The 15,018-nt window shown below is 39.6% G+C and overlaps 1 protein-coding gene across 13 annotated transcripts in view; it reads left to right on the top strand.

Moving 5' to 3' along the window:
* Positions 1-15,018, top strand: part of SYTL2 (synaptotagmin like 2) — a 157,248-nt gene that overhangs the window by 111,249 nt on the left and 30,981 nt on the right. For 5 of the 13 annotated variants that reach the window (XM_069071003.1, XM_069071005.1, XM_069071006.1 and 2 more), the window contains 3 exons: positions 2,165-2,218; positions 4,140-4,187; positions 9,086-9,180. In XM_069071003.1, the coding sequence (XP_068927104.1) occupies positions 2,165-2,218; positions 4,140-4,187; positions 9,086-9,180 (197 nt within the window). The other 8 variants (XM_069071002.1, XM_069071000.1, XM_069071011.1 and 5 more) reach the window with 6 other exon arrangements.

Genomic DNA, 15,018 nt, shown 5'->3' with positions numbered 1-15,018 from the left:
AGACCTGAAAGAGAGGTCTCTTGTCTAATCTGACCCCTTCATTTTCCAAAGGAGACTGAGACTCAGGGACAATGACTTGACCAAGGTCACATAGGCAAATTTGAAGCCATATCCCTGTGAATGTCTCTTTCTACTGTTCACTATTATCTTTTCAGACATCCTAATCTGAGTACTTACTCAACCACTGCCAACCTAAATATTTAAAATTAAATATTCTTTTTATTTTTAAAAAATGGTAGCATATAATATTGCATAACTATTTACAAAGCAATTCCCTTTCTACATTCTTGTAAGGCAGGTTGGGAAATGTAACATATACCTATATTTATATCTATATCTATGTCTTTCTGTCTAGAGCTATAATTTCAGCAGAATAAAGAACTCTGCAGATGAGCACCTTCCTTACAACTTATAATCTGAGAGAGTTGTTTGGGTGCACTGAGAGGCTAGTGACTAGCTCGGGACAATGTATGTCAAAGGCAGAACTCAAACCCAGGTCGTAGTGACTCCCAGGCTAGCTCTCTGTCCACTAGAGTATGCTCTCCAGAGTTAAATGATTTTTCATATTTTGCCACGAGGAAACCGAGTCTCAGAGAAGCTATAAGTGACTGAGTCCCCTCACCAACACAGCCAAAAAGTGGCAGAATCTAGATTCAGACTCTGGCCTCGAGTCCCATCTCGAGTTTTTCCCACTCATACCACTCTACTGTGGGGCCAGTTAGCTGTGGAGTGAGCATGTGGTACATGGCCTTTGTGTTAGGTGCCGTGCATTTGCTACATGTTGTAGAGATGGAGAGCCAGTTCTTGACTTCAGAGACCTTGTTTCTAAATTGTCTTTATTACCCTTCCTCTCCCTCCACCCCTACTCCAACAGGCTTATCTTTTGTCTTCTCTTTGAGCATAAGTCTTGGTCATTCAAAGACTGATTAGCCTTGCATAGCCAATGGCTATGGATCATATTGCCATGAGCACATGCTCATTTGACTTGTCCGTCAGCCAGCAAATATTTCCTGAGCATAGTAATGTACAGGGATGCTCATGCAAACTTGGGAAGTCTGGCTGCCACTTTGGCTTAAATCTCAGAGTTTATGTTCACCCTGAACTTCCAGTAAAGGGTCACTCCAGTGCCAAATCATGTTGAATTCATCCAGTTGTCAGAGTCTCTTCCAGACTTTTCGTCATGCCGTAAAATCAGTATTAAAACTAAAAGGAGCATCTTCCCCACCAAACAGCTGTCTCCACCTAAGCATCACAGATCTCTGAAACTCATCTGCCTGCCTCAGATTTCAACGTCAGCCACCTAAAGAATCTTAGAAAGGATGTTAGACATTGTCTCACCCACTGCAGGAATCTACCCTACAAGCTTTATAACAGGTGGTCTCTGCTAGAACAGTACCGGTGACTGGGAGCTCCCTGCTTCCCAAGGCAGCTCATTTTTTTTGGGAACAACTCTCATTGTCAGGAAGTTGTCTATCCCCCCTTTTATTGTTGGCACTGAGGAGCGGACAAAGTCAGGGATTGTTCCATTTTGTAAAACTGTCTTTTATATGGTGGCTATTGCTATTTTCAGAGCATTCAGGGATATTTAGGGTTAAACCAAAATCATATTCAAACTGACTGGTATCCTTGCATGTTCCTTTCCAAATACTGATACCCCACTCTCCCTGCAGCCTGCCAAAATTCCACTTAGCAGCTGGTCCCCAAGCGAGGTCCCTTTGCTCGCCTTCCCAAGGCTTGTGGAAAGGATGATGCATACACACAAATATTTGTCATGGGCCGTGGGTTTGGGAAGGTGTTAGTCATGACCAGCATTTTCTCTTTTTCTTTGTTCATTTCAACGGAGAGCGTTCCAGCCCTGTGCTTTCTGCTGCTGCCGGGCTGCGCTTGCTCTGCATTAACCCACTGACCCTTGGGAGTCATCTGTACTGATGTAAACTGCATCAGTTCTGAAATGGGAGCTCCTGCCGTGGCACTGGGCTCGAGTGGCTAATCCAGAGGGAAAGTATTTGGGGGGAAGACATCTTGTTTGGTCCTATAGCCTGCCTTCACCCCACCCCCTCTTCGCTCCATCCTGAGTAATTTCTGCTAACTCCTCGGGGGGCAGACGATGAAACGCCTCCCTGAGATGCATATCATTAACCGCGTGTTACTTTCTCCTGCACAGATCAAGGCAAAGTAGATTTTCTGCCAGAAGACTTAGTGCGTAGTGCTGAAGATGGTAAATATCTTATCTGTCTATGCATGCCTGTCTTAGGCTCCGGGGTCCCTCTAACAGCAGCCATAGTGACACTCACTCTTGGCAGGTATAAGTAAGAACCTCTGCTTGTCATCGTGTGATCAGAGATGCCTAAGGAACATGGGGTTTTGGTTCTGTTTGCTTCATGTATGACTGGTCTTATTCCAAATGCTTCTGATGTCGATTGCTTCAGGTCGGTGAGAAACTCTTAAGAATGAATGCCTCAACTGAGGAGACTGGGGGCTTTAAAAAAAAAAAAAAAGGAAATTGTATTTCAGGGATGCTTGTCTTGATTCTTTCTTGGTGACGTGTTGAAAAGAAAAAGCCCCTGGAGCCAGTGAGGAGTTGTGTTTGGGTGGGACTGGTTCTGTGGGTGAATTATTCATACATTTGGCTACTGCTGTGTTGGGGCTGTGTGAGGAACAGTATAACAGAGGAGGAGCGGGGCCTTGTTTTCTCATCTGTACAATGGGGCTGATTAGACTGACCCCACCTCCTCTATGGGGCTATTGTGAGGAAAGCAAAATGTGATCTGCAGTTTTATTCCAGTCACCTTCTAGGACCAGAAGGAGATCCTGCCCTAGCACAGCAGGGAAATCCAGGTTACTGAAACCTAAGAACCTCTTGAAAATGAAGAGATTTGCTTTAAAACAGAGGTTCTTAATGCTTTTTGTGTCACTATTATTTTGTCAGGCTGGAGAAGCCTACGGACCCTTTGTCAGAATAATGTTTTAAAATACTTAATTGAAGGAAATGCTAAATTTTAGAGATTAGTTTAAATAAAGGTGTATTGTTACTCATAGACCCCCTAAAATATATCTATAGACCCTTGGGGTGGGTCCATGGTTCCCAAGTTAAGATTCTCTGCTTGAAAACATCAGCAGTCCAGAAGGTTGGCTAGTCTAAATACTCATATAGATTTTAGACTTAGAAAGAGGTGCTGATATAAATTTGGTGCAGCTTGAAGTCTGTTTGAATAACATTGCTTCATCAGGGGCAGGGAAGAAGACAACTGAAATGAATCTTAATTTTTTTAAGTTTTAGAAATGTGGCTTAAGAATTTACAAACATGTTATTTGTATTCATACAGAGGATTCTTTGTTGTTACTGTAGCTTGCTACAGTGTTGAGTTAAATCGTAGAAATACATGCTTTATAAGCCTTGCCACATCAAAGCAAAAGGATTCATTTTTAAAATCCCAGTACTATCAAATTTCAAAATATCCATGATTGCACTGGTACAGGTATTCTTTCTGCTGATGCAGATGACAACCTATCCCTCCAAACCTTAGTAGGCAGTCTATTCAGTTTTCTCTGACACCTCCCCTTGCCCCACAAAAAAGAGAAGAAAGCATCTGATGTCTGACCTTACAGTAATGAGAATATTTTTCATCTCTTAACATTTAGCTCTAGTGATATCTTTCTTGAAGTACTTGACTGATTCTTATTTTATCCTTAAAATAAGCAGTAGCCATATCCCCATTTTACAGATAAGGAGGACTTTGAGGTTCAGAAAATCTGTGTGATTTCTTCAGAGACACAAAACTTTATTAGTGGTAAGGTTGGGACTTGAATCCAGGTCTCCTGGATCCTAATCAGATACCCTTTCTGGTGAATCATGCTGTTCCCCTTTAAACAAATGGCTACTCGTACACATTTCTACCTGGTGGACATTTTTTATTGATAGTGAAGACTTTTTCACAGGTTGATAATTTTACAGATTTCTTCTAGGTCAGAAGTGATCTAAAATGTTCCATGAGGAATTACCCTAAGGAAGAGAAGATGAGCTTTGATTCTATCTGATAGAGTCCTTAGTCTTGATTAAAGATGTTGTAACATGCTCTTTTCATGTATTTTTAATGACTTTGTTAAAATGTTATTCTCAATGTTGCTCTTCTGAGCAGATCAGAAAGCAGATCAGCCACAATCTACAAATGAATACATACCAGGAAGTGAGTAGTTGGACCCTAACGGCAAACACCTCAAAGAGTAGAACCCTGGCACCATATTAAGTGTCTAGCTCTATTAAAATAACTAACCTCATTAATAATGCTATGTGTTTGTTACTAAATACCTGCAGCTCACAAAACTATTTCATTGTCAAGGTCTGAATTGCAAGCATGCTCTCTGGAAGACATTAACTCATAATTCATCTTGAGGGTAGGGCTTATAAATGGGAACAAATGTGTTAATGTTGAGTCTTGTTTGCCTTTTCAGGAGTATATTTGATGCTTACTGAGTCCTGTTGGATAGAATGGCCTGAGTTATCTGCTTACAGTTAAACATAGTCCATTGAGACGACGTGGCTCTTAAGTAGTCATAGAATGTTAGAGCTGGAAAGGAACCTTAGAGTGTAAATATTAGAATATAGACTTTGTTCTAGAATAGGCTTCTTAACCTGTTTTGTGTCATGGGCCCCTTTTGATGTCTGACATCCTTTAGGGTAATATTTTTAAGCCCATGAAATAAAATCCATAGGATTGCAAAGGAAACCAATTATATTGAAATAATTTTCAAAAAAAATTTTTTGGGAGGGCAGTTGGGGTTAAGTGACTTGCCCAAGGTCACATGGCTAGTTTTTGTGCTAAGTGTCTCAGGTCAGATTTGAACTCAGGTCCTTCTGACTCCAGGGCCGGTGCTCTATTCACTGCACCATCTAGCCGCCCCCAAAATATTTTTAAAAACCAGGTTCATAGGCCGCACTGAAATCTGTCCACACACCATGGACCCCAGGTTAAGACCCCTGGCCCAGATAGAAGATCTTAAAAACAGAACGTTAGAACAATGGCAGGTAACTTAGAGATCATAGAGTCCCACCTCCTTCATTTACAGATGATCATCCCACAGTCACATAGCTAGTCACTGACAGAGCAAGGACGGAAACCCAGTATCACTGACACCTGGTACTACCCTCTTAAAGTAACAGCCGTCAGCTGTGAGTTTCTTGTACTTTTAGCATCAGACTATAGAATGAACAAATTGACCCTTTTTGCATGTGCCTTTAACAAGAATGAGATGTTTCCAGTTCTCATTAAACATCTATGTGTTTGTGTATATGGATCAATGGTCACAGCCATATATGGACATGTGTAGATTGTGTATAATTCTAGCTGGTACTTCCCATTTGGCCTTGAACACTTTGGAATCAGAAAAGATGTTAAATTTGAATGGGGGTAGCTGACGTTGGAAGCACTAATACAGTAATAGGCAAAAAGTTCAAGATCTGGAAGTTAGGAGACCTGTGTTTGAATCATATCTCTTCCACGTACTACTGTGACTAGGTCGATTAACCTCTCCAGGCCTCATACTTCTTATCTATAAAATAAGGAGTTGAACCTTTGAGGTCCCTTCCAGCTCTAACTGTGATCTCATGAGAACAAACAAATGCTCTGACTAAGGTCTTCCAGGGGCTAATGGTCCTCCGCCAACTAGCCAGTACTGTAAATGGTAGTTCAGATTTTTTTAGATTTTCATTGTTTTCCAAAATGCTTTCTCTACAACCACCACCCTGTAAGATAGTCACTGTGGAGAAAGTAGTATTATCCTCATCTTAAAGACAGACGAAGAGAAGAAAGCTTGGAAAGGCAAATAAGACTTGTCCAACAGCTCTTGATTTCCTCCTTGCCATACCACCTACAAACGAACAAAAAACCCTAATTACTGCAGTAGCTTAACAAACTAATCATAAAGTTAAGACTGTCATCTTACAGAAACTTTGACTCCTTCAGCACATAGCATAGTATTCTGCAAACTCTAGGCTGCTAATAAATGTTCCCACATCTGCACTTGACATCTTGGTGCAAGGGCAGTTCATTTGAGCCACCCTCGATGGAACGTCACCTGTAGCCTAGAGCCTGGAATCAAAGATTGGCCTATTCGCTTTTCCTTCCAAACCCGAGTTGAAGGTTCTATGTTTCCTCTGCTTCAGCTCATGATATGACAAAAGACTAGAGCAGAAAAAAGAGGGAAGGAAGCCCAGGCTGGGGCTCTCTCCGGAGAAACGGCAGCCTTCTGCCTGCAGATATTTGGCTTTTCCAATTGTCTTTTGAAGTGTCTAGGGTAAGGCATTTTATTTCCTCTTTTTGGCTCTTGCCCCAAATTGGCCTGTAAGGTGAAAAATAGGCATCTCCCCCTCCCCCAAAACTACCCAATTGGCTGAACACTTGGAGAAAGCAGAAGCTAGAGTCATGTGTGAACCCAGGTTCCTGTACTTCTCTAATGAATGTAGAATGTTTGTCCTTCATGCTCAAAGATAGCCAAAGTGACATCACTATATTAGGGTCAATGTACATACAGTGTGTCTGATTATGGCTGATTATGAGCACGGAAGGTTCCGCTATAGGCCAGATGCAAGTAGGCTCCCAGGAAAAAAGGTCCAGGCCCTGGCTCACAGATTGCTTCCAATACATGCTACATACCCAATAGCTACTCCTTTACTGTATTAAAGCCAGGAGCTGTATGTTTGTCCACGAGATTCAACCTTTTGTTAAAATCACTTGACTAGGATATAATTGCAGTATTTAAATTCTGAACAATACTAATACAAGCAGATATTTACATGAACCTTTAGGGTCACACAAGCACTTTACCTATATTAGCTCATTTGAATTTGACATCAGTCTTATAAGAGAGGTAGGTAGTATAACCCATGTGTGCTAAGCTCAGGCCCTGGGGATGTTTGCCTAAAGATCACATAGTTGGGAGGGAGAAGAACTGGTGCTTGAACCCAGGGCTTTCTGACTCCTAGGTCTAGCACTCTAGTCCACTAACTTAGTCTTAAATCCATTAATTTTGTGCTGCCTTTTAAAAAAAAACATGTTAGAAATAGGCCTGGTTCAGAAACTTATTTTAGGTCACATGATAGACAAAGAGTTCTCACGACATTTCATGGAACCATTTTCTGATTTCATGGAGCCTAAGCTCATGTGGAAGTCAGCAAAGTTCCCATGAACTATATGCAAAAATGGAATATTAATAAAGAAGGTACATTCCAGTGTAATGGGCCATTCATGTAAGAGATGGTACCTTCCATCAGAGAAGATCAGAGCCAAGAAGGGACCCCAGAGACCAGCTAGTTCAACCTTGCATCTCCTGATTTTCTTATCTGCTAGTTATACCTCTGTATCCCTGTTAGAAGATACACTATAGAATAATAATAATGTCTGGTGAAATAGTCATTAAAATCTGTTTTTTAGTTTGTTCGTTATTATATATTATTCAAGAATACATTGTTCAGAACTGGGGCTCAATCTGATCATATTTTGGGTCATTGCCATGAAATGCAATCCAAGTCCATTTGACTTTTAAATTGGTGTCATGGGATCATAAATTTAGAGCCATAATGGCTTTTAAAGCTTGTCATCATTTTATAAAAGAGGAGCTAAGGTCCAGAGAGGTTCTGTGACCTGCAGGTAGGAAGTAGCAATAATAGGAATTTGAACATAGCGCCTCATACCAAGTTCAGCATGCTTTCTATGAAACACTACATGCTAGTGTTATAAATGCTATAGTTTATGGTGGCGAAAGATTTAAAATGAGAAGAGCCCATCATTTTTAACATGTAAATCCTTAAAATTAGGGATGGGATGTCTCTGTAAAGTACCTTCAGATCTAATCTAGGAGTATCTAGGCAGCATTTTCAGGCTCAGGGTTTTCTTTGGGTTTTCTCAATAGACTGTTTGGATAGATCTACTTGGCCTTCAGTGCTTCTCCACAGATTTTGGCCCAGTGACAAATAATTGACACCGAGATTTAGATTCTTTGGAGAGAAAAAAACCAAAAGGTTTTAAAATTCACCCTTTTCTGTGGTTGTGAGTGAGCCATTGTCAGAAAACTAGCTAGCTTTACCATTTTGAGCTATAAAAGATAAATGATTTCTCCACTGCCATCTTTTTCTGAGAGGCTGTGGAGCCTGAGAGAGAGAGAGAGTGCTGGACCTAGAACCAGGAAAACCCTGGATTCTAAACCCACTTTAGACTATTAAAAGCTGTGTAGCCCTGAACAAGCCACTTAAGCTCTGTCAGCCCCATTTCTTCAGCTGTAAAATGAAGAAAATACTTATAGGACTTAATTCACAGGGCTCCTTTGAGGGTCAAATGAAATAATATATATAAAGTGCTTTGTGAACTTGAAAGTGCTATCTATGCATATGACAGTTATTACTATATTTTATAAAGAATATCAATATATTTATATTTAAATCCTTAGATATTTAAGGGCAAGAGGACTTTTAGAACCAAATTATGTTAGGAAATTCAGACAATCCAAATGAAATAGTTTCTCAGCCTGCAGCATGTTTGAAATGTATAGTGTATCTCAGGGAGGTGAACTATTAAATTGCAGTGCAAATTCTGTATGAATCTAAGGTGAGCTTGCTCTATTCTGATGTGAGTTAATAATTAAAAACCAATTTGCACTGAAAACTGAATTTAATTCAGTCCCAGTTCTAGAAATGTTGACCTGGAAGAGATTTTGGAGATTATCACGTTCAAACCCCTAAAATTTTAAACTGAAGGCTAGACGGGTAAGTGACTTGCTCAAAGTCACTCAACCAGAAACTGACAGAGCTCCAGGAATCCATATCCCCTGACCCTTCAGTACAGTGGTCTTTGAATCTCCTATTTTACCCTAGTTTTCAGTTTGGATTTGGTTCAGCTCCTTGTTATATATCTATATCGAATTTAGCAGCACTGCATGTATCTTCTTTATCATGTTCCTGCATGTGGACCTCTGTTCCTTTAGGCTCTGAACAAACACATCTCTTCATGGAAATGTTTGATTTTAACTTGAGTGAAATGTTGTTGCCTAACAGTGGTGAGAATATTTTGAAAACAGACCTGCTGCTCTTTAGTTTCCACAGTGCCTTCACCTCCTGATAACCAATTTGCACATCTCGAAAAACTCAAAAGGATGAGCAAGTCAGTTCCAGCATTCCTCCAAGATGAGGCAAGTCAGCATTTTTTAATATAAGAAAAATGACATTTGACAGGTGAATTTGTCCCCCTGGGTTTGTGTGTTTGTAGTGCTGTGTGGCACTGCAGATAGAAGTGGTCATTGTTATTGGTCTTTGTTTTTCTGGTCGATAGAAAGTATCTCAAGTTCAGGAGAAAGGAAAACCATGTCTCATTTGACTATGGTCAGCTCATTTGTCAGCTGGAGCCCCACATGGGCCCCGGAGGCTTCCCTATTCCCCAAAGTGGCTAGAAAATAGAGGTTCTGTGAATCATTTGTCATGGGAGGACAGAAAAGATAAATATTGTTCTCCATCCTTGGGAATTGATCTGAAGCAATTTGGCTTGGGCAGTCCATCCACGTTGTTGATGAAAAGTATTAGTTTACTAAAACAAATAAACATGCTGGGGTTAAAATATGTCCATTGATTTTTAAGGGGTAATTTAAGTACTACTGAGTGCCTTCAGGCTGTTTAAATCTCATTTGCTCCTGGTCCTGTTAGATTGTTGAAAACTTTCCATTTTTAGCTTTGAAAAAGTGTGGAGATTTAAAAAAAAATTCTCAAGAGATAACAAATGTGCTGAGCTCTCATCACTGAGAGCTTGGAACAGGCTAGGAATGGTGCTTTATCATCTATGCGGTTAAAAGGCAGATTTTCTTCCTGCCTCTGTTTTCTACCTAAATATCTACCTTCTAAATTCATTAAATATATATGAAGCACCTTCTATGTGCTAGGTGCTGTACTGAGCCCTGGAGATACATAAAGAGGCAAAAGATAGTTCCTACCCTCAAGAAGCTTACAATCTAATGGGAGAGCAAACAGGCAAACACACATACACACACACACACACACTATGCAATGCTTTTGTGATTACCTGTCATCTGAAGGGTGATTCTCTAAGAACTGACCCAACTAATAAGTTCTAAAGACATAAAGAATGATAGAAGTTGGAAATCAGCCTCTGATACTAGAATCTCTTTGTTGTCTCCCAGTCTTATCATTCCAACTTTCAGACAACATAGCACACCTTTTTCTAGGGTTCCTGAGGCAGAAATGAGACAGCTTCCCACAAGGTTGTCCCTAAGCTGAATTCTGTGACATTTAGTGCTCTGAATCTTCTGTGCCTGTGCCATTTACCCACCCTCATTGTGTACCTTATCCCTTTCTCCCGTCTCCTACTTACCATGTGGTACCTTTGGTCTTTTTTCCTACTTTCATCAAAACCTCCCAAGAAAGGTCCTGGTAGCAATGGTTTACACCTTAGTATGAATTTAAGCCACTGTATTCCTTCTCTGAGGCGTTTTTGAATTTCATTCTTATCTTAGAGTTCTAGGTATCTCAGGAAGTAGAATGGGAAGTATTTTTGGGGGATAAGAAGTCCTTTCCAGCCCACTTCTGCCCATGTATCATTCTGTCCTTGGGTTAGATTCACTGTCCTGTAACCATTTGGTGGTTGAATTTTTTTTAGCAGTGCAAGTTAAGGTTTCCTTTGCAACATAACATCCATGCTTTTCAGCTACCTCCAAAATGGAAGCTGGAAAGGAACCTGTGGAGTTCACTTAGTTTTATGCTGGCATAAGTCTAGGATTTTGACCTGACAAAGTTGGATAATGCTTCACTATATGAATAGAGATATATTATACTTGATTGTTGCTATTGTTTTTCTCCCTCATGAGTTTTTTTATTTTTTTAAGCAATCAGGATTAAATAACTTACTCAAGGTTACACAGCCAGTTATTTCTGGGTGTGGTGCTGAGTGTCTGAGCCCGGGATTCGATCTCCAGGTCATCCCGACAATGGAGCTGGTGCTCTTTCTTACTCGCTGTGCTACCTGGCCGCCCCTCCCTCATGAGTTTTTAAGAGTGTGATTCTGGCTATGCAGAAGTGACAACAGATTATGTGAGTTTGTATTTTTTTTAAATGTAAAAGAGAAGACTTTTAAAAATAATCTGTTTCATGACTTGATTAAAAAATGAAAAGCTCTTGTTTGTGGATTATCTCATGCTGATTGCATCAGTTCTGGAACACTATAGAGCTTCATCAAGAGATTGAGCCAGTAATCCACACAGAAAACCCCAGATGGATGAAGAATATATTATGATGTACCATTGGAAGGGCATCCTGTTGAATGATCATCAGTACCTCCATGTTGGAAAGAGGCTGCAGATGGACAGTGAGCTTGGCTGAGGAATTGAATAGAAGGACATCGGTCAGGACTACATTTGTCCTACTATCTTTTATCGCAAGATGCTACCTGATAACAAAGTACTGCTTATCTAATACCAATATCTTGATAATCACAGATTCACAGAAACTCTGAATTGAAAGAAACCATCTCATCTAAACTGTACTGACCCAAGAATTTGACAAGTGGTCATTTAATGGGGGCGGCTAGGTGGTGCAGTGAATTGAGCACCGGCCCTGGAGTCAGGAGGACCTGAGTTCAAATCCGGCCTCAGACACTTAACACTTACTAGCCATGTGACCTTGGGCAAGTCACTTAACCCCTGTTGCCCTGCCCTAAAAAGCAAGCAAACAAACAAGTGGTCATTTAATGAAAAGAAAACCACCAAGTCTCTATGCAGCCCTTCTAGTCCCTTCAGATCATGCTAATTGTTAGGAAGTTCCTCTTTACATGAAGCCTAGATTTGCCTCTGCAACATTCAGCTGGCACCCCTAGTTCTGACTTCTGAGAGTAAGCATTAGATCCTTCAAGACAGATTGCGGCCCTTCTCAGATCTTTTCTTCTCCAGACTAAACCTGCAGCCTCAGCAAGGGTCCCACTTAGTGCTGTTCCCTCTGAGATTTTCTGTCTCCAGCTTGGTCTGTGTGTATTCACTTTGTCCATGGCCCCCCGCTGCCCGGGGCTTGGATCATGAGCACCTTGAGAGCAGGGCCCATGCTTTGCTTCTCTTTCTGTTGCCAACACGTAGCACCGTCCTGGCATATAGCAGCACATCGTACTTCATCATTTATCATGCCTACTTCCTTGAGCCCGTCGCCGTTCAGCATTGTTTCCGACTCTCTACTTCCAGACTCGAGCTTTTCAGTATCCTCCCTAATGTTCCTCACAAAGATGTCCACTGTCACCACGTCTCTTCAGCGTACTATCAGAGATGCTACATACCAACATATAGGAGGGATCGACCAGAAGATACAACTAATAAAGGTTCCTTTACATAATAGAAAAATACTAAATATTTAAGATGAATCCAGTGTGAGACCACAAAGACCTATATCAGAGGAAATCTAAAACTCAAGAATACTTGAATAAATGGATATAGATACCTTACTATTTATTGGTTGGATAGAATAATAATGAGGGTACTCTCCACCCCACCAGGAATTTTACTCATTTAACACCTTATCTGTTAAAATTCCAGTGGAGCATTTTGTAGATGTGGGTAAAATGACAGCATAATTTGAATGGAAGAAACATAGACAGGAATACCAAAAAATCTATTGCACTGGTGGTAGTTGTGGGTGGCAGAGTGATGATAGAAGGGAGGCAGGCTAATAGACTTTAAAATTTATCATATAGTGACAACTGTTAAAGCTGCCTGCCACTTGGCTAAAAATAGACCAACTAATAGGAGAGACTAAAAAATTCCAAAAATAGAGCATGTAATAAAAAATTAATATACAGTGAACTTAATAAAATTGAAGGAGAAGGGAAGGAAAAAATTAATAAATGCTCCTAGGAACATTGAGTGACAACAGGGAGAAAAAAATTTAGATCTACAATTCATAAATCACATCATTATAAGTTCCAGCCAGACTAATAAATGTGTATATATATTTATGCACATAGTAAAATTTAATAATGATAAAAATAAGAGTATTTCTTACCACTAAAATGTGGAGAAGAAATCATTTGACTTTATTAATGCTAAAAATGTATACCAGGAACAATTTATTAGGTTCAGTTATGTGAAAATAACTATGCACAATGAAATTCAGTAAGTAAATGAAAAACAACAATGGGAAAAATATTCCTAATAAATATGATTGGTTATAGCTAGGGTTTTTTAAATGATCAGAAGCTCCTAATCTTTGGTGACCAAAGGATAGGACAATAGAAAAGGTAAACATTTTGAAAAAATGTTCAGCACTGCCAGTCATTAAAACAGCATATCATGGAATACCTATGACATACTACATCTCCATGCATTAAATTAAAAATGATCGAACTCATGTGACTTTGAATCATGGAACATCATAGTCTCAGAAAAACCACAGTTCTAGGTGACCCTAAGGGCAGATTTGTGGACAGATGCATGGTGGGTTAAAGAACAATGATGACTTGCATGTGGGATGTAAGAGATAAAATATCATTAAGGATGTATAGGATAGGACCAGAGAAGATATCGGGACCGAGATGAGACCAGTTAAGAATAACATGTAATGGAGGCCTGCACTAGTATCCAGAAATGAAAAGAACCAACCAGAAGAAGACCTTCAGTGTATCAGATGAATCTTTGCCAGAGGATTTACAGCAAGAGGTGGATGAGAACTGCAGAAGATCAGAAGACCTGTATGGCTTGTGACTTGTACCAGTATAAGCAATACATGACTGGTGAGGTCACAGATTCATCAAAGTATTAAATAAGAAGGAAGTTGTATTGTTAAGCCTGAAGTGGTTATTGGGGGGAAATGAAAAAGGATCATCTCTGCTATCTCCTTTCTCTTCAGCCTGAACCAATTTAAAGAACCATGGGGGAAAAAAGACAGGATTTTTGTTGAGCCTTTGTATAGAAGATGTTTATTTTTTTTTTCAGTGATGGATTCCACTTTTCTCTTTTCCCCTTCTCACCCCATATGAGAATTGGTTTCATATCATTGAACCTGATTGGCATGGCATGAGTCTGTTGGCATGAACTAACTTCTTTCTCTAGGAAGGTGTTTGATGGATCCCTCTTCCTACCTCACCTTTAGTTACCTAACTGCCTTTTAAATTCCTCTTCCAAAATAGGAGCTCACTTTGGAAGCTTAACCAGAAAAATCATAGAATGTTTGAGCCAGAATGAACCTTAGAGAGCCATCTAACCTAACCATTTCTTTTTACAAATGTCAAAACTAGAGACCCCCAGTCTCTTGACTTTCAGTACAATGTTCTTTCCGGTATTCTGTGCTATAAAAAAACAAAACAAAACAACCTTGAAGAGGAGTAGTACTATAAAAACTACTATGCAGAGATCCAGTGTGATCTAGCGAATAGGACACTGGACTTGGAGTCAGGAAATCATTTATCTTCTCTTAGCCTCGTTTATTCATCTTTAATGAGGACATTATACTCTATGGCCTCTAAGGTCCTTTCCCACTCAGTCTGTCTGTATATATATGCATTTAGATGGTGGTAACTCATGAGTTTAAGACAGATACTGAAATTAGCACTATAAAAGCTTCCTTGCCCCCTACATCCCCAGTGTTTTCCCCTATAAATTTCATCCCTCAAATTCCCAGTCTCTGGAAAAATATTTTAAATAACCACTAAAGTATTGATTTGATGTTTTAAAACAGACATGCACCATCTCATGTAAGTTAAATGTATTACTATTTTTTTGAATTTCAAATACAGTGGGTGTGTATATATAAGCATAATATATATATGGAAATTCATATGATTTTTAAAAAGAAAATGGGATTAATATATAATATAAATAGATCTATTTTTCCCCCAGCTTAGACTCAAGTAAATGATTTGATCCTCAGTTAAAGGACATGTTAATAATGAAAGGAACTAAATAAAATATTTGTATCTTGACCATTACCTTTGAATCCTCTCATTTGAAATAAAGTTAATTAATATCCTATGTAGAAAAGAGAAGCTC

This window comes from Petaurus breviceps, unplaced genomic scaffold (assembly GCF_028583685.1).
Source record: "Petaurus breviceps papuanus isolate PSGF00001 unplaced genomic scaffold, PetGlider_PUasm1.0 90823, whole genome shotgun sequence".
Lineage (NCBI taxonomy): Eukaryota > Metazoa > Chordata > Mammalia > Diprotodontia > Petauridae > Petaurus > Petaurus breviceps.
Note: the sequence above shows the minus strand (reverse complement) of the source record. Positions and strands in the feature narration are given on the sequence as shown.